The following is a 15,289-nucleotide window of genomic DNA, read 5'->3' as shown; positions in this document are numbered from 1 at the left end:
TTAATTCTAAAAAAATCATCATCTCTAGATAAAAACATTAAGCGGTCTGTCAAAACAGCAACCTAATTTCACAACGGAGAGTAGAGTGAAATTGTAATAGACTTTAAAGACTTTTTTTTTAAAAAAGATCAATATTAGGCATTGTAAAGAATTCACTTGCCCTCAGAGGACACAAAGGGCCCTCCCCTCCCGAAAATGAACATCTGAAACACACAGAGGATGTTTGCTAACTGCACTGACAAGAGTAGCGAAGTGCAGTGCCACCTCATTAAACTTGGCAAAACAGGGGAAGAAAAGACTGCTACAAAACATGGCCTGAGTGAGGTCACCAGCTAATCTAACTTCATGACAACAAAAGATCTTTGACTGATGAGAAAGTCTCCTCTGATGGAGGTCAACATTCCTTGGTCTAAATGAGTCTTTCAGGCTCAAGGTGGAAGGGGGGGGGAGTTGTTCGCTTGACTCACTGAGGCATATGCTACGGTAGCATGTGGCTATCAGCATCCTGAGACCTTTTGTGACAGATATAATGATTAACTGGCTATTCAGAATTCTAGAAATGTCACATTAGCTGCGGTGGCCAACTCCTCAGAGAGCAGGCAGCAGAGTGTGAAGCCTGGCTTGAAGCAGAGGAAGGTTGGGTGCTAAAAGAATAAAGTGAGAAATAATTTGCAGCTGCTAAAATTGAATCAAAGCATTGCAGCGTGTCTGTAATATTTGTGTGCATGCATATACTTGTGAGGTGACATGCAGAATTTTGCAGAAGGATGCTGAGTGGGAGGGAAAAAAGAGAGTCAAATCGGTATCTATTATAACTTTTATGAAGTGAATCCTCCTTCGAAATACTGCCGGTGCTGTCTGGTCATAAATATTTCTCTCAAAAATGTTCTGTTCACTCAAGCCAATCAATTATATAGTGAGATCTGACACCTACCTTAGCTTACCGCCAGAGTCTTCTTTTCTAGCTAATCAAACATTACCTTCATTTGGGAGTGTAGTATGCATGCTATAAGCAAAGAACCTTCTTTTTTTGGAAGAGGATTAACTTGTTATCACAGTTTTATGAGAGGGATTAAATACTGCATGAAACATTTCTTTCTCCACCCCCACCCTTTTTTTTCTTTAAAAAAAGAAAGAAACTATGCTCTCAAAATTCCTTGATGGAAACTTGAACATTAAGATTGGTGTTTGTTTTCTTATTTCACAGGAAACTACTGTCCTTAACGTGGCTGGCTTCATAGCACTGAAAGACTGCGCTTGGGAGTTTCAGAGGCCTTTCTGTTGGATGCTTTAAAGGACCCGGCTCCAACTTTTGGAAACAGTCCTGGTATGGCAACGCGGACTTCGTGTAAAATGGACAGAGCGAGGAAGTGGCTCGGACTCAGTATATCTTTAAGTTGTTGCTTAATGATGAACCTCGTTACGGCTGTGTTATCTGGGAGCAGCAGGCCACCCAGCAAAGGCCAAGAAGGCAGCCTCTCGGACAACTTGCTTCTGCATCTGCGAATGAAGAGGAGCTGGGTGTGGAACCAATTCTTCGTTTTGGAAGAATACACTGGAACGGATCCTTTGTATGTGGGAAAGGTAAGTGGCATGGGGGGAATCAAGGTGTCGCTATGTATGTATGTATGTATGTATTATTATTATTATATCACCATCACTATTAGTAGTAGTAGTTGCACCCCGCGCATCTGTCTGGGTTGCCCCAGCCACTCTGGGAAACTTCCAACATATATAAAAACATAATAAAACATTGCACGTTAAAAGATTTCCCTATACTTGCCTTCAAATGTCTCCTAAAGGTGTCATCTCCTTGACATCTGATGGGATGGTGTTCCACAGGGTGGGTGCCACTACCGAGGAGGCTCTGTGCCTGGTTCCCTATACCTTCACTTTTCACAGTGAAGGAACCACCGGAAGGCCCTCGGAGCAGGACCTCAGTGTCTAGGCTAAATGTTGAGTGTAGAAATGCTCCTTCAGGTATTATCCCTGCTTCCTTTCAGATATATACCTATATAGATACACACACACACACACACACACACACACACACACACAGGGCTGTGCCTGTTAAGATTCCTGCTCCATGTTTTCAGTCATGAGATTGTTGTCTATCACATGATGGTGTATGTTTCCATTCCGCAGTGTGGGAAGTCACGGAGACATGATGCTCAGCAGCCTTACCTACAGCCTCACCTGCTAGCAGCCACCCAACTCTCATCAAATCCCACACCACTATGCCGTTGGACCAGGGATGGGGAACATTTTTGTTTCATACCCTATGAGCCAACTTTGACAGGCGGGCAGAACAACCCACATGTCAATCACATCATTGTCTCATTGCCCTGCCCAACTCCCATCGGAGGTTGAAAACGGTAAGGGTTGTATAGCCTGCCCTTACAACCTTTGGCGACCCTCCCCCCGCTTTTTCTTTCCACCTTTGATGTCAGGGGTACAAAGGAGTGTGAACTCCGCCTACCTCCCCAATGTTTCAAGTGCCCCCTAGACCTCCTCAGCCTCCAAGATCACGTAGATCTTGCCAAGTCTCCCACCTGCTCCCATTTTGCCAAAAAACAAACAAACCCACCCACCCACACCACTTCCTTTAGACCTACAAATGAGGTCTAAAGAGATGGGTGGCAGCCGGCAGCCCAGGTGAGGCAGTTGCAACAGGCCAAGGCAGCTCTCCCTCCACATTCCCCCTTCTGCTGAGGCTGAAACACTGTCATTGGCGAGGTGGGCAGTGGCGCCGGCAGTGGCAGAGCAGGATGTTTGCTGAGGAGCTGTCCTGTGGCTTGCCTGGGCCGCCTGCCACTGCAGCCCTCCATTGCTGCTGTGATGGTGCAGCTGTAGTCTGCAGTGCCAAACTGCTGCCTTAGGAAAATATATAATAGGACACACAAACACATTTTCTTCTGAGGATCTTCCAATCTAAATTTTGATTGCTGGAACTGACGAAGGTAAAAGGATGGGTATGCACAAATGCACTTAGCTTTGGCTCTGGGGTAGGACTAAGAGGCTAAGCCAAAGTCTCCACCCAAGAGGCGGTTTTTGAGGTGGAATTTGGAAGAAGAGGAGATCTGGCACCACACAGGTTTTCCAGGCTGTTCTCCTTCAGGCGGTGTATCGGTGGACACCTAATTTATTTCAGTTCCTAAGAGCTTCCGACGGGTGTCACCTTGAGCTGTGAATAATGTCTGTTTTGAAAGGCTATCGATGATTTGCCTTTTTTCAAAAGATCAGCACTAACAATTATCTGGTGTAATTGATGTCACCCTTAGAAACTCTCTGGCAGTCTTTATAGGAAGTGCTCCAGGTTCAGAACATAGGCAGGTTATATTGATATGGAAGGGATTGGTTTAGGAGAGAGGGGCAGGGAGGGGAAAAGAAGTTGCAACGGTACAAGTGGGCATGTTATATTAAATGTGCAGTTGCAACAGAAGGCAACATATCGTGGGATAACTCACCACTATCCTCATGTCACTGCAGTTTGCATTTCCCTGTCTTTTAGCAGGGGCAGGCAACCATGGACAGCAGAAGTAGGGAAACTCATAATGTATTGACATCCCAATTTGGGCAAGTTGTCCTAGATCAGGGATGTTATGCTGTATTGTGTTTTTACTGTAATTATACAGTTATTGCTGAATTGTGTTTTTAATATTCGGTTGGAAGCCACCCAGAGTAGCTGGGGAAACCCAGCCAGATGGGCAGGCTATAAATAATAAATAATAATTATATTATTATTACGTCCAACCGGTCAATCGTGATGTGTCTGTGGTCGATCATGGTCAAGTGCGGGATCCTCCTCTCCAATTTTGGCTCATCCTCCTCCCCCAAAAAAGCTCAACATCTTTGGTGAAGCCTCCTCCCAAAAAAATTCAACAACTCTGGTCAATCCAACGGGTATATCACTGCCAGTTTATTTGTAGCAGGAGTAGATCGCAGTCTCTTGGAAGTTGAACGTGCCTGCCCTAGATGTTACAGAGCATGCAGGCATGAATAGCTTCCACATGGAGCAGAACAGGAGAAGAGAGTGCCCCCCCACAAAGAGCCCCACCCCCTGACATTGCACTTGCTGAATAGCCCCCTGCCCATGGATTCAGTAGGTAGGTACTGTTGGAGATGCAGAAGAGAGGCTCATTCTGTGGTTGAATGGTTAATTTGTTTAATGCTGAAGTCAACTAGCCAAGAGGGGGACTATTGCAGGTGTGGCTTGGCAGCCAAGCAGGGCCACATGATATTCACCAAGGTATATCTCCTGATTGGCTGTGTAGGGATTGGCTGAGGGAACTTTGCCCCTGTATTTTTGGTTGAATGTTCAAGGCCTAATGTAAGAAAGTAAAAACCTCTCTGTTCATTTCTTTTTCAATTGTACACTGTTTTTGTTCAGTTTTCCTTGGTGTTATCAGGGCTTTTCTCTCTGGAATCTGCATTATTTAAGTGACTTTTCTAAGAGGTACAGCATGAATTTCTCCAGGTAGGAAAGCTTGTAATGCCTGAAAAGGGCTTTTGGCAGTGAAGCGTCTCCTCAGAGTGACTTCTTCATGCCTATAACTCAAGCTTTCACCTTTTTGTTCTTGTTTTCCATCTGCGATGGCTCTTTTGATTCAAGTTGGCTTGAGTTTGGGTGTCGTGGATTAAGTTCCGACTTAGAACAGCAGTATAAACACACTCAAAATGTAATTTCAGTGGCACATTATATAAAAACAGGCAGTGGGGGGAATTCTCAAATGGCTAGCAGGCAGCAAAAAATAAACACAATATATGATAGCCTGAATCACTAGTCTGCCTTTGTCTTTCATGAATGTCTGCATTCTTATGACAGTAAAAGTAAAGTCAGTTATATCACTTACAATATTGCTTTTCTTAGCTACATGCAAAGTTGAGAATAATTTTCCACCTTAACTTTGAGACCTGGAGAAAACACACTTAGCTGTGTTTCCTATATTACTTAGAAGACGTTTTGGTCAAAGGGTATGCATTTGGGGGGGGGGGGTGTTTTTTTGCCAGACAGCTTCCGTTTGTACCTTCTTGACATCAAAGTCTACCAGCTTCCATTCTTGTCTCATAGAGCACTGGCATGCTTAATTACTTTTTCCCATCATTCTCTTCTTATAACAACTATTGTCCTAGAACCTACATCGTTCGTTGTCCATTCTTGTTTGACGTTTGCCAGAACAATAATCTAATAAACATTGCACTCTTATTATCTGCACATCCTGGGATCAGAATATGAACTAAAATGATAGTTTCTCTATTTATATACTATCAGTATGCAAGGGATGAGATACAAAGATCTACTTTAAGCATGGTCTTGGGTCTGGGAAAGCCAAGTGGGATTTGCCTATGTGGAATTGGGTTTTTTGGAGCCTGCAAAATCATTCAGACTGGAAGTCATCCTTTACTGGTGCCGCCCCCAAAGAAAAATTATATCTAGTGAAGTTATGTGAGGATATACCAGAATGCTTTTCTTGTTCTCCACCCGGAGAACTGTGTGTCTTTGTACATGAGAGAGAGAACTCTATGCACCCTATGAGAACTCCCAGAGTTCCTCAGTGATATGCTTTGCATGCATAATATATTGGAGTTGCCATTACATAAGACCCCAGTTTCAATCTTGGCTCCTCCACTTACAAGGATTTCAGGTTGCATGGCTGGGGGGGGGGGGGGAAATAGATGAGCTGATGGCCTCACTCAGTACAGTGGCTTCATACTTACACATCAATCCCAAGTCCCAACCTTAGTGACTCCAATTAAAAGTAATTCAGGTGGCAGAAGAAAGAGCCCTCTCTGAACTTGCAAAACTCTTAATTTATCTGGATGCATTCAGTAGTGTCAATGGCTGGCTTGGTTAAAATGAACATACAGTGCTTTTAAAGTTTCTCAGTACAAGAAGGCAAATCTGATCATATTTCTTAATGCATCGTATGCTCTCCTCAGATTACTTCCCAAGTGGTCTCATTGATTTTAAATTCTGTTCTGGGGCAGATCAGCAGTGTCTATTTGCTTTAGTTATTAAGGTGCAGCATCTAAACCTTCTAAACTACTATATATGTAAAGTTCAAGTATTTTCTAAGGTGGGTTTGTGTGGTGTGTCATACTGACTTTTAAAAAATCCACAGATGGACTCTACTATGGAATCAGAATTGCTCTAACAAGCAATTTTGTAGATAAGCATGCATGAATTTATTTTTTGCAAACATAGCTTTTCTTGCCATTTTGTAGCAATACCTGTGCATGCAAATAAAGAGCATTTGCTAATACTGGTGAAGAAGCTCATCCAATTTTTTATTTTGCCAGCATTTTCATTCAGCACTAAAGAATTTAACCCTAAAAGCTTTGATACTTCTAAAATACAGTTGATACAAAGCTGCTTATCATATATCATACTAAGAAAGCACATCCACTTTTTGATAAAACACTTTCTTATTGTTTCAGTGCTGTTGTTCAGTGTCCTTCATTGCCTTTGTCTCCTTTGCCTCTCAGCCTTTGGCCTCAAATTTACCCACAATGATACTGGATGTGGTGGTGACACACGTAATTTTGTCAGTGATACCATGAAGTTAAATCTGACATGATACTGTCATAAATACTCATGAAGTCACGTGGGTTTCCACAGTCAATCATTTTAAACAACAGTTTGGGCAAAGGAGAAGAGGGAAAATGGTACCAAGAAAAATTGCTGGGGCATGCAAGTTCCAGGGTGCCTTGGTGCCCTTTCTAAATTCTGAAGCACCCTGGAAAATGGACCATGAATTCATGGCCCAAGGATGCTGCAATTTCAGTTTCAGATGACAGGAATTAATGAAGCTCTCCCGGTCACTTCAGGTGATGCCTGCCACATTTGTGGCAAAGAGAACAGATAGCTGTGATGTGAGGGAGTTATGGCAACAGCGTGCGCTTATTAGGAGCCAAGCCTGAACTTTCTTGAAGTTTGAGCTTAATTAGTACAAGGACAAATTCACAAGTTCACCATTGCAAGCTCTCCAATTCCAAACTGCAAAGTCATCGCTAATTGTAAGGCACTGTATCCTACACACAGGGCAGTTTGTATTCTAATGTATCTTGTGTGGCTATATAGCACCACAGATTCACAACCTGCGTCTATGCCGCCGGCTAATTTACTGCAGTTTAGTTTGCTGGTTCAAAATGGGATGAATTTGCAATGAGGAGATAAACAACTGTGAGCACAGCTCTCCCTGGCTGTAATTTCCAGCACCCTTTGTAATATGTTTTGCAGTAGTTTTAGTGGACCAGGATGTAGGGTAGTGTATTTAGGCACTTGGAAAAAACCAGTCCTGTCTCATCTCTGTTAATAATAATGCCATTCTCCCATCCCCATAGTCATGTTTATGGCACTTCCAAGGGCACAGGAGCATACTTGATAGTTACAACTGAAGGTGAGAAAGACAGGGAGAAAGACAAAGCTTGCACATTTCTCCCTTGAGTTTCATTCAGGGCGTCTTACACATAGAGCCTAGTGGCGCAGGGCGCCAGGGCGCCAAGTTCTGGAGGGCGCCAGGGAAGAGGTGGAGGCTGGATGCAGTGCCTCCCAGCATCAGCTCGCCACCCTCGCACGCCTCGCACGCCAAAGCAGCACCACGCCTGGAGCCTCCACCTGCCATGGCCACCATGGCACAAAGCGGCCAGCCTCCGCCTCTTCCCTGCTGGAGGAGCCACCCTCCAGCCACTGCCCGCCTCTTCCAGCCCCGCAAAGCTGGGCGCGTCACCGGCAGCGCTGTCCTCCCTTAAAAAAGTCAGCAATTCTGGAAAGGGGGGGGGGACGCTGGAGGGATCTTCGCACCACGGCGCCGGATATGCTTAAGATGGCCCTGGTTTCATTTTATCAAAATATTCCTTAATATAATAATTGCCTTGATGAATGAGAGTTGAGCCCATCTAATCTACTATTTTGTCTCCAACAGCAATGATACAGCACTCCTCAGCAAGACATGGTGGCCTTTCCCTTTTGTTAGCCCTAGGATCTAGTATTCAGATGCAGACTGCTTCCCACTTGGCATTTTGACTCACGGTTGCTGCCACCAACCCACATCATGCTGGTAATGCTTGGTTCAAAAGATGCATGATGTGACATCATTGCAGTCAATGTTTCCCTCCCCCTATTTTCATAGAAGGTAGAGAGGAGTGCTTAACATAAACATAAGACATCATCATAAAAACATGGGGGTGGATGTGGTTTGGGGACAGCCACTTTCCTGGCTGTCAGGTCCAAAGTTGCCACCGATTCTGTTATGGAAGAGGATGGCAAATCTAAATCTAGGAATGGAATACAGATCTCCATCTGTGCTTTGCACCTGCTCCTCTTTTTTTACTTGATACTATAGCCCAGATGTTCATGATTAAGATTTGAACTTTAGAGCCAGTTCTGCTTGGCTGAACTTATAGTTCTGAATATATCCGTTGTTTTTCTCCCCCATGAACAAAGCTGTGCACTTACTGATGGCCAAACACAACGCTCAGTGGTTTCATTTGCAGATTAAATTCATACAACAGCAAACATGAAGCATGGTAGAAAGAGAAGTAGCTTGATGGTAAAGCACAGATACTATACACAGAAGATTCTTAGTTTAATATTTCATCTCTGTCTGAAACCTTGGAATGCTGTTGCTAGTTGAGTTAACACAGATCAATGATCTGACACAGTATAAGGCAACTTCCTAATCCTTCGATTTTCATATATGCAGCATATCTGGTAAGGAAATGTGCAAGCCAAAGGTGGTGGTGTTTTTTTAAGCACCTACCCTCATTCTGCCTGAACTCAACCAAACTTTCTTCTTTGGAACACAGACCTCATATTACGCTGCAACCCTGAGAGCAAAATGCTGATTCTCCTTTCTTATTTCGACATTTTAGTCGTCTTGATCCATTCATTGCAGTGGCAATGAGCTTAGAACAGATTCCTTAGCTAAACAGAAATATGTGGAGTTTTCTAATATGTTTCCTCAATCACAGCTGCAGTATTGCTGATTCAGACTGTGACCTACACAACATCTTCTGAATTCAATAAAAGCAGGAGCAGGTTTTATGTAGGCCAAAATCAGGACGTTGACAGGTTAGGAAGAACAACATTCCCCCAAGATTCACTGAGTCATAAGGTCAGGCCTTCTGCTTGGTGAAACTTGGCATTCACCTCTTGCATTCATTAAAGCCCCACTGACACAGAACAGGCTGATCAGAAAAGAGGCGTGGTGCAGTCCATTGTTGTTTTCTGAATCAGGAAAATTATCCAACACTTTTAGCACTATTCTATTCTAGCACTATAGAAATAAGACTGTACAAAATTATTTTCTTTCACATTGCTTGGTGTGTGTTTTTCAACATCTCTTTGGTATGCTGTGTTTCCATAATGTACAACCGGTATGGATTTACCTCTCACTTCCTTTTCTATATTTCATGTATTCTGGGCAGTGTGCTCTTCTAAGAATACGTAGAAAGCTGTCATATGGTAGCTTATTATTAGATGAGATGCAAAGGACTGAGCATCCATTCTGCCTTTACTTCCAGCATACTTCCACACATATGCACACACAAGTTGGACTGGTGCCAGCATCTAGACGATCAAACTAGCAACCCAAATGAACCTTCCCAGGCTTTAATATCAGCTCAAAAGTCCACCATCAAGATTGATTAGACTGGTGGACACTAGAGACCAATTTCCTAATGAATTTACATTCAATTTGCACATGTTAATTTATAGATTATAGCTATTCTGGATTCTATAATACCACTCAGATAGTGGAGTTGTTCGTTTGTTTGTTTTCCAATACATAGTAGGTTTTTAAGGGGCATCCTAGCTAAAATAATGGGCACTGGCAGTAGGCCTAACAAGCTTGTAATATCCCATGGGTTTGGGGAATAGTACTTACTGTGTAAAGGTACCTTGCAATAGGCCTGCCCTAAGACCTGGATGCAGCAGGGGTCAGCAGAACCTCATCAGGTGTGCTATAATATGTATTTATGAACAACAGGACAGCCACTCAGCATAGCAGCTAACCAGGCAAAATTAAAATTCCCAACAAGCTCCTACTTGTTGAAGGGAACCACATCCTGGTTGGGAAGGGGGATTTCTGCTGCAGATTAGTCATTTCTCTTAGACAGGCCACACAAATCTATGTTTGCTTTTCTGCTGAGACTGGGAGGTGGGACTGTCTGGATCACATTTTATACCAGCCATTTTACTCTTCTAGGTTGTTCTTCAGTGAAGCACTTCCATTGTACATGAGCATGACTTCCTCAGTTATGGAAAATTTCTGTGCATTTGTAGAACTCCATCAAATGGCTCACATGCATCCGTGAGACTCTGCAACGTAGCCCTGAGGGTTGGTCCAGACTAGCATCCGCCCACAAGCCTTCTTTTCTTCTTTGGCGATCACTTGTAGCCAAGTAAGATTGTCTTCCATAAACACGGTTTTCAGAAATGAGTCTGTAAGTGACGGTGGAGGCCAATTCTGGATCCACATGTCCTTCCACAGTAGGAACATAGGTCTATGGGCAGGAGCTGATCTTGGTGAGGGTTTGCCAAGCACCTCCTTTTCGTCCTGAGTTTGAGCGTCTTCAAAACCCATGGCACCTTTATGAAAGGCTGTTCTCCAATTGGAGCGCTCACAGGCCAGTGTTTCCCAGTTGTCAGTGTTTGTACTACATTTTTTTAGATTTGCCTTGAGAGGGTCTTTGAACCTCTTTTGTTGACCACCAACATTATGCTTACCATTTTTAAGTTCAGAATAGAGTAGTTGCTTTGGAAGACGATAATCAGACATCTGAACAACATGACCAGTCCAACAAAGTTGATGCTGAAGAATCATTGCTTCGACACAGGTGATTTTTGCTTCTTCTAGTACGCTAGCATTAGTTCTCCTGTCTTCCCAAGTGATGTGTTTTACTGATATTCAGATCTCACAGCTTCCGCTGCTGTGTGCTACTAAGAGAGAAACTGCACTTTCCAGGAGGTGAGGCAATGCTGGCATAGGAAGCAGCTATGTCATCAATTCCCCCTAGGTGACTTCAAGCCTACCAAAGCATCGTGGAAAGGAACTGTGCTGATGCCGGCAACTCTCCTATAGCAATGAGATAATGTCGGAACCTGTCGCTAAAAACCTGACCGAACGCAACAGTTCTAAGAACACAGAGAGCCGGACATTTGCAGCCTCCAACCAAACAGCATGATAAGCATTACCGTATCTCTGGCTTCCTGACATTTCCTAGCATGGCAACAGTTGGCTCACTGAGTGGCAGGAGGCTGCCTTCATGTCTGTTCTTAAGCGATCATCATGCTTGAATGGTCCCCTGATTTCACTGTCAGGGCCCCTGCTGATGCTGCCTTAATGACATGGGAGCCACTGGAGCATGTGGTTCACAGAGTGTGGGTTAATCTACTTTGTTGCGATAATAAAAACGATTGAATAACTCCTTTGTTCCAAGCTCTTTCGAGAAAGGCTGGGATACGGATGTGCTTGACACCTTTTCTGAGCCACTACATCAGAAGACACAAGGCCATGTAGGAGTAGCCAACGGTGTGTGTTTTCCCAAATCACTGGCACCGGGGTATGCTCCACCCACAGTAATTGCATTTTATATTGTGATTTTCCTCAAAAGGACTTCTTGGCTTTCCTCTCTCTTCATTTAACCCTCAGAATCACCTTCTGAAGTAGCTTAGGCTGACGGTGAATGGCCCACGGTCAATCAGCAAAACAACATGGCTGAGCAGGCATTGGAAACTGGGTTTCTCTTATCCTAATTCAGTACTCTAACAGTTCCATTACGCATTGTCCAAATCTTTTCCAGGAAGGACAAATGTTGCATTGAAGCACTGAAGTGCTGTAAGTGGTTATTGGCGTTTTGTTGTAGCTGCTGCAATCTTTGAAAAACACAACTCCCATAGACCTTGGTAGAATTTACATCTGAGTCCACACCGTAAGTATTGGGGTGTGAGACTTTCCTGCTCAACTAGTTTCCCGGCTATTTTCTTCCTATTCCCATACAGGAGGTTAAACAAAAGAAGCAGGCAGGTTTTGGTAGGCAAGGAATCTTCCCAAGCTTTTTCTTACTGTTGCCAGTTGCGGTCCCATAAGCCATTTGATTAAGCCTCGGGTGATTTTGCTCTCAATATTTTTCAATTATTTCACAAGGCAAAGGTGTTTAGCAGACTTGTAACTAATTGAATCATTCTTCTTGCCTTTTGTAAAAGATAATTGATACTGCATTTTGCTTGTCTATGTTCTGTTGCTTCCCAAATTATCAATGCCTACTCAGAACTAATTAGCCGCCATGCAGTGTGTTAATTCGCTAATTCCCTCTAATATTCTAGGGTGCATTATCATCTGCACCAGCTGTGCTAGAGTGTATGATTCAGATGTTCCAAGCTGCTTACCTTGCCCTATTCTTTTACAGTAGCTGTGTTACAACTTTTTCATTTCCTAATAGTTCAGCTGTGTCTTTTTTCCTCCTGCAATCACCATGAATCTCTATGAAATCAATTCACTGCCATAAGGCTCCTTTCCTGCTTTAATTTAATCTTAGGTTAATAATGAAATATTAATTTGGGGTGTGGGGCCATCATAAAATATGCAAAGAAGCAGTTGCTTTTTGTATGAAAAATGCAGGCCAACTAACGGTCTTATTTCTTTCCTAGACATTAAAAAAGAAATGTCTTTTGTAGTATGAGGGTTCACTAGCTAAGGGCCTTTCAAGTTTTGTGGCATGGGGAAATGGAGTGGGGTGGGTGGGATGTAGAGTCACAGTCCTTTTTAGAGTGGCTATATGCCCTACTTTGCAGAGGGCTGTCCTCTATTTGTGGCAGAGAATAGTCTAGAATCAGAGGAAGAAGCTGAAGCAGGAGATGAGGAAGGAAGGAGGCCAAGTGGAAGAGATTAGTCAGGCTGGTTGAGAGTCACAGATGTCTCCCCCTCCTGTTATGAAAGCTGCCATCCTCTGTCTCCCAGAACCAGAAGAGGGCTTCATGCAGTTGCAGTCTCCAATTGCTTGGAAAAAGTTATGGAGAGGAGGGGACTTAAATGGCGGTGCTGGGATGGGGAGTTTCAGTCTCAGCAACTGATTCATGGGGATGGGCTGCTGTGTTCATTAAGCCTGACACTCAGCCAAGTCTGTGAAGACTGTGTTTTTGTTAATAAAGAGTTAACTCCAACTTTGATTGGTGTGATTTACTGCCAGCTCACTCTTTGACACACATAACACTGACAAGGGTATTGGGCATGTTTTGCCCCAACCACAAAGTTGTTCCTAAGTGCAGTGCTTCCTTTCGCCCCATAGAAGTGAATGACAGACCTTCGTCAAACCTGCTTACTCTTCCTAGTGAGTTTTGCCTCAACTAAACCCCAAGACTGCAACCTGTTTACTTTGTCCCACAGAACCAAGGCAGGAAGAAGCAGCTTGTTCAACTAAAACACATGGCGCACTAATGATGATGGTGATAGTTGGTGGTGGGGATGGTAACCGGAAGTTGTTTGCCTTTCTCTACCACAAAATTAAAATGTCCTGAACCAAATGCATTAAATAGCTCTTCACATTTACTGTGAGCTAAGTTCCAACTACATATGGTTACTCTTTGCAGTTGCATTCTGATATGGACAGAGGAGATGGATCCATCAAATACATACTGTCGGGAGAAGGAGCAGGCATTGTGTTCACCATTGATGACGCAACTGGAGATATCCATGCCATTCAGAGGCTGGACCGAGAAGAGAGATCCCAGTATACTCTGAGGGCTCAAGCCTTGGATAGACTGACTGGCAGGCCGATGGAGCCGGAATCTGAATTTATCATCAAAATCCAAGATATCAATGACAATGAACCCAAGTTCCTGGATGGACCATATGTTGCTTCGGTACCAGAAATGTCACCAATAGGTAAGTGGGACTTTTGAGAACATGCTTTCAATATATAGAAAACAAGCCTGTAAGTATGCTAAAGAAATATTTGGCCTTTATTCCAGCTCCCTAGCCGAAAGATTGCAAAAGGAAGGGCAGGAACTGGGTTTACAGTTTGATTTTAATTTCAGCCTATGTGGAGCGTAGGATAGTTATAAAATAGTGATTCCTAGGTGGCAGGGAACCTTCTTTGATCTGTCTAGTTTTCCCCTCAGCCTATGTTCTGTTTTTCCTAGCTGTCTAGGGAAGAAACCAGGAAATGTATGACCCTTAAACTTCTCGTGAAACTTCCCTCCCATTGGCTGCGCAGTTTGCTTCTTTGTACTGTTTATTGCTGAAGTGGAAAACCACTCCAGAGGTAGAAGCTCTGGCACAATTGCTCTGTTTGCCAGCAGATTCTGTAGTTGAGGCTTGTCTCCTACCAAGGTGAACACAACCCAACAGCCACATATTGGTGGCTTCCTGAGCAGGCTGCTCTGAGAGGCCCATGGATTAAATTTTCATTTGAGCCCCTTTGTTCTCGCCGCATCTTGTGCCAGGGTCAATTCCTCCCTCCCTAGTTTACTGTTTACCTGTTTTGATTTCGTTTCATCCAGTTGCCCCTTTTGCACTTCCTTAATAGCAACAGGACTACAGCCAGATATTTATCCTACAGTACCCAACAGATGGCAATAGGAAGATCAGTGGGCCACCATGCATGTGTAGCTCAGAAGTTGTGCAGGCCTGCAGTAGACTGTGGCTGTAAAAGCGGTGCTAGGGGAGTCCTCTGCTGCTACACCAAGGTGTGCTGCTTGCTACCTGTCATTCATATGCCCACTACAAAGAGCAAAGAAAGAGCCATAAGCACAGAGCCATGAAGACCTGTGGCAACAAGCCTTGTGCTTCATTGATTTCCAAGCTGTGCTGTGGTCCCCAGGGGCCCATCATCAGCCTGTGTAAATTAGATCAGTCATGAGCACTGGCCAGTTTTACACCTGGAGCTAAAAAGGACTTTGACTGCCCATAGATCAGAGAAAGGCAAAGGTGGTTTTAAAGCACCTTAAACTTGGAAAGGTTTATGAGATAAGAAATCCATTGGTCTTTTTGCAGGAGCATGTATAACACAAAATGTAACCTCCTGACTCTTTGCAGTTTATTAAACAATATTCAAATCCTAGCCACAAATATCGTTCACATTGAATATATCATATCATACAAAGAGCCAGATCTGAAATATATTTAATAGATCCTCATTAACGGTTCTTACTTTTCTCACCATCCTTCTGTTCCCAATAACATTGTCCAAGCATATATGCATTTGCTCTTGAATTCTATTACAATGTGTCATTTCTCTTTTCCATCTTTTCATTTGCTTTTTTCCCTCCACATAAACCTACAAGTTA

General features: G+C 43.5%; 1 protein-coding gene across 4 annotated transcripts in view; it reads left to right on the top strand.

The window, feature by feature from the left end:
- The window catches only part of CDH20 (cadherin 20), a 155,331-nt gene that overhangs the window by 103,985 nt on the left and 36,057 nt on the right, over window positions 1–15,289 (top strand). For all 4 annotated transcript variants that reach the window (XM_083519252.1, XM_083519249.1, XM_083519251.1 and 1 more), the window contains exons 2-3: window positions 1,208–1,584; window positions 13,592–13,886. In XM_083519252.1, the coding sequence (XP_083375378.1) occupies window positions 1,330–1,584; window positions 13,592–13,886 (550 nt within the window). In that variant the 5' untranslated portion in view covers window positions 1,208–1,329. The remainder of the gene's footprint in view (window positions 1–1,207; window positions 1,585–13,591; window positions 13,887–15,289) is intronic.

This window comes from Podarcis liolepis, assembly GCF_965112155.1.
Source record: "Podarcis liolepis genome assembly, chromosome: 8".
NCBI classification, from domain to species: domain Eukaryota; kingdom Metazoa; phylum Chordata; class Lepidosauria; order Squamata; family Lacertidae; genus Podarcis; species Podarcis liolepis.
The sequence above is the reverse complement of the archived record's forward strand: the minus strand, read 5'-3'. Positions and strand labels throughout refer to the sequence as shown.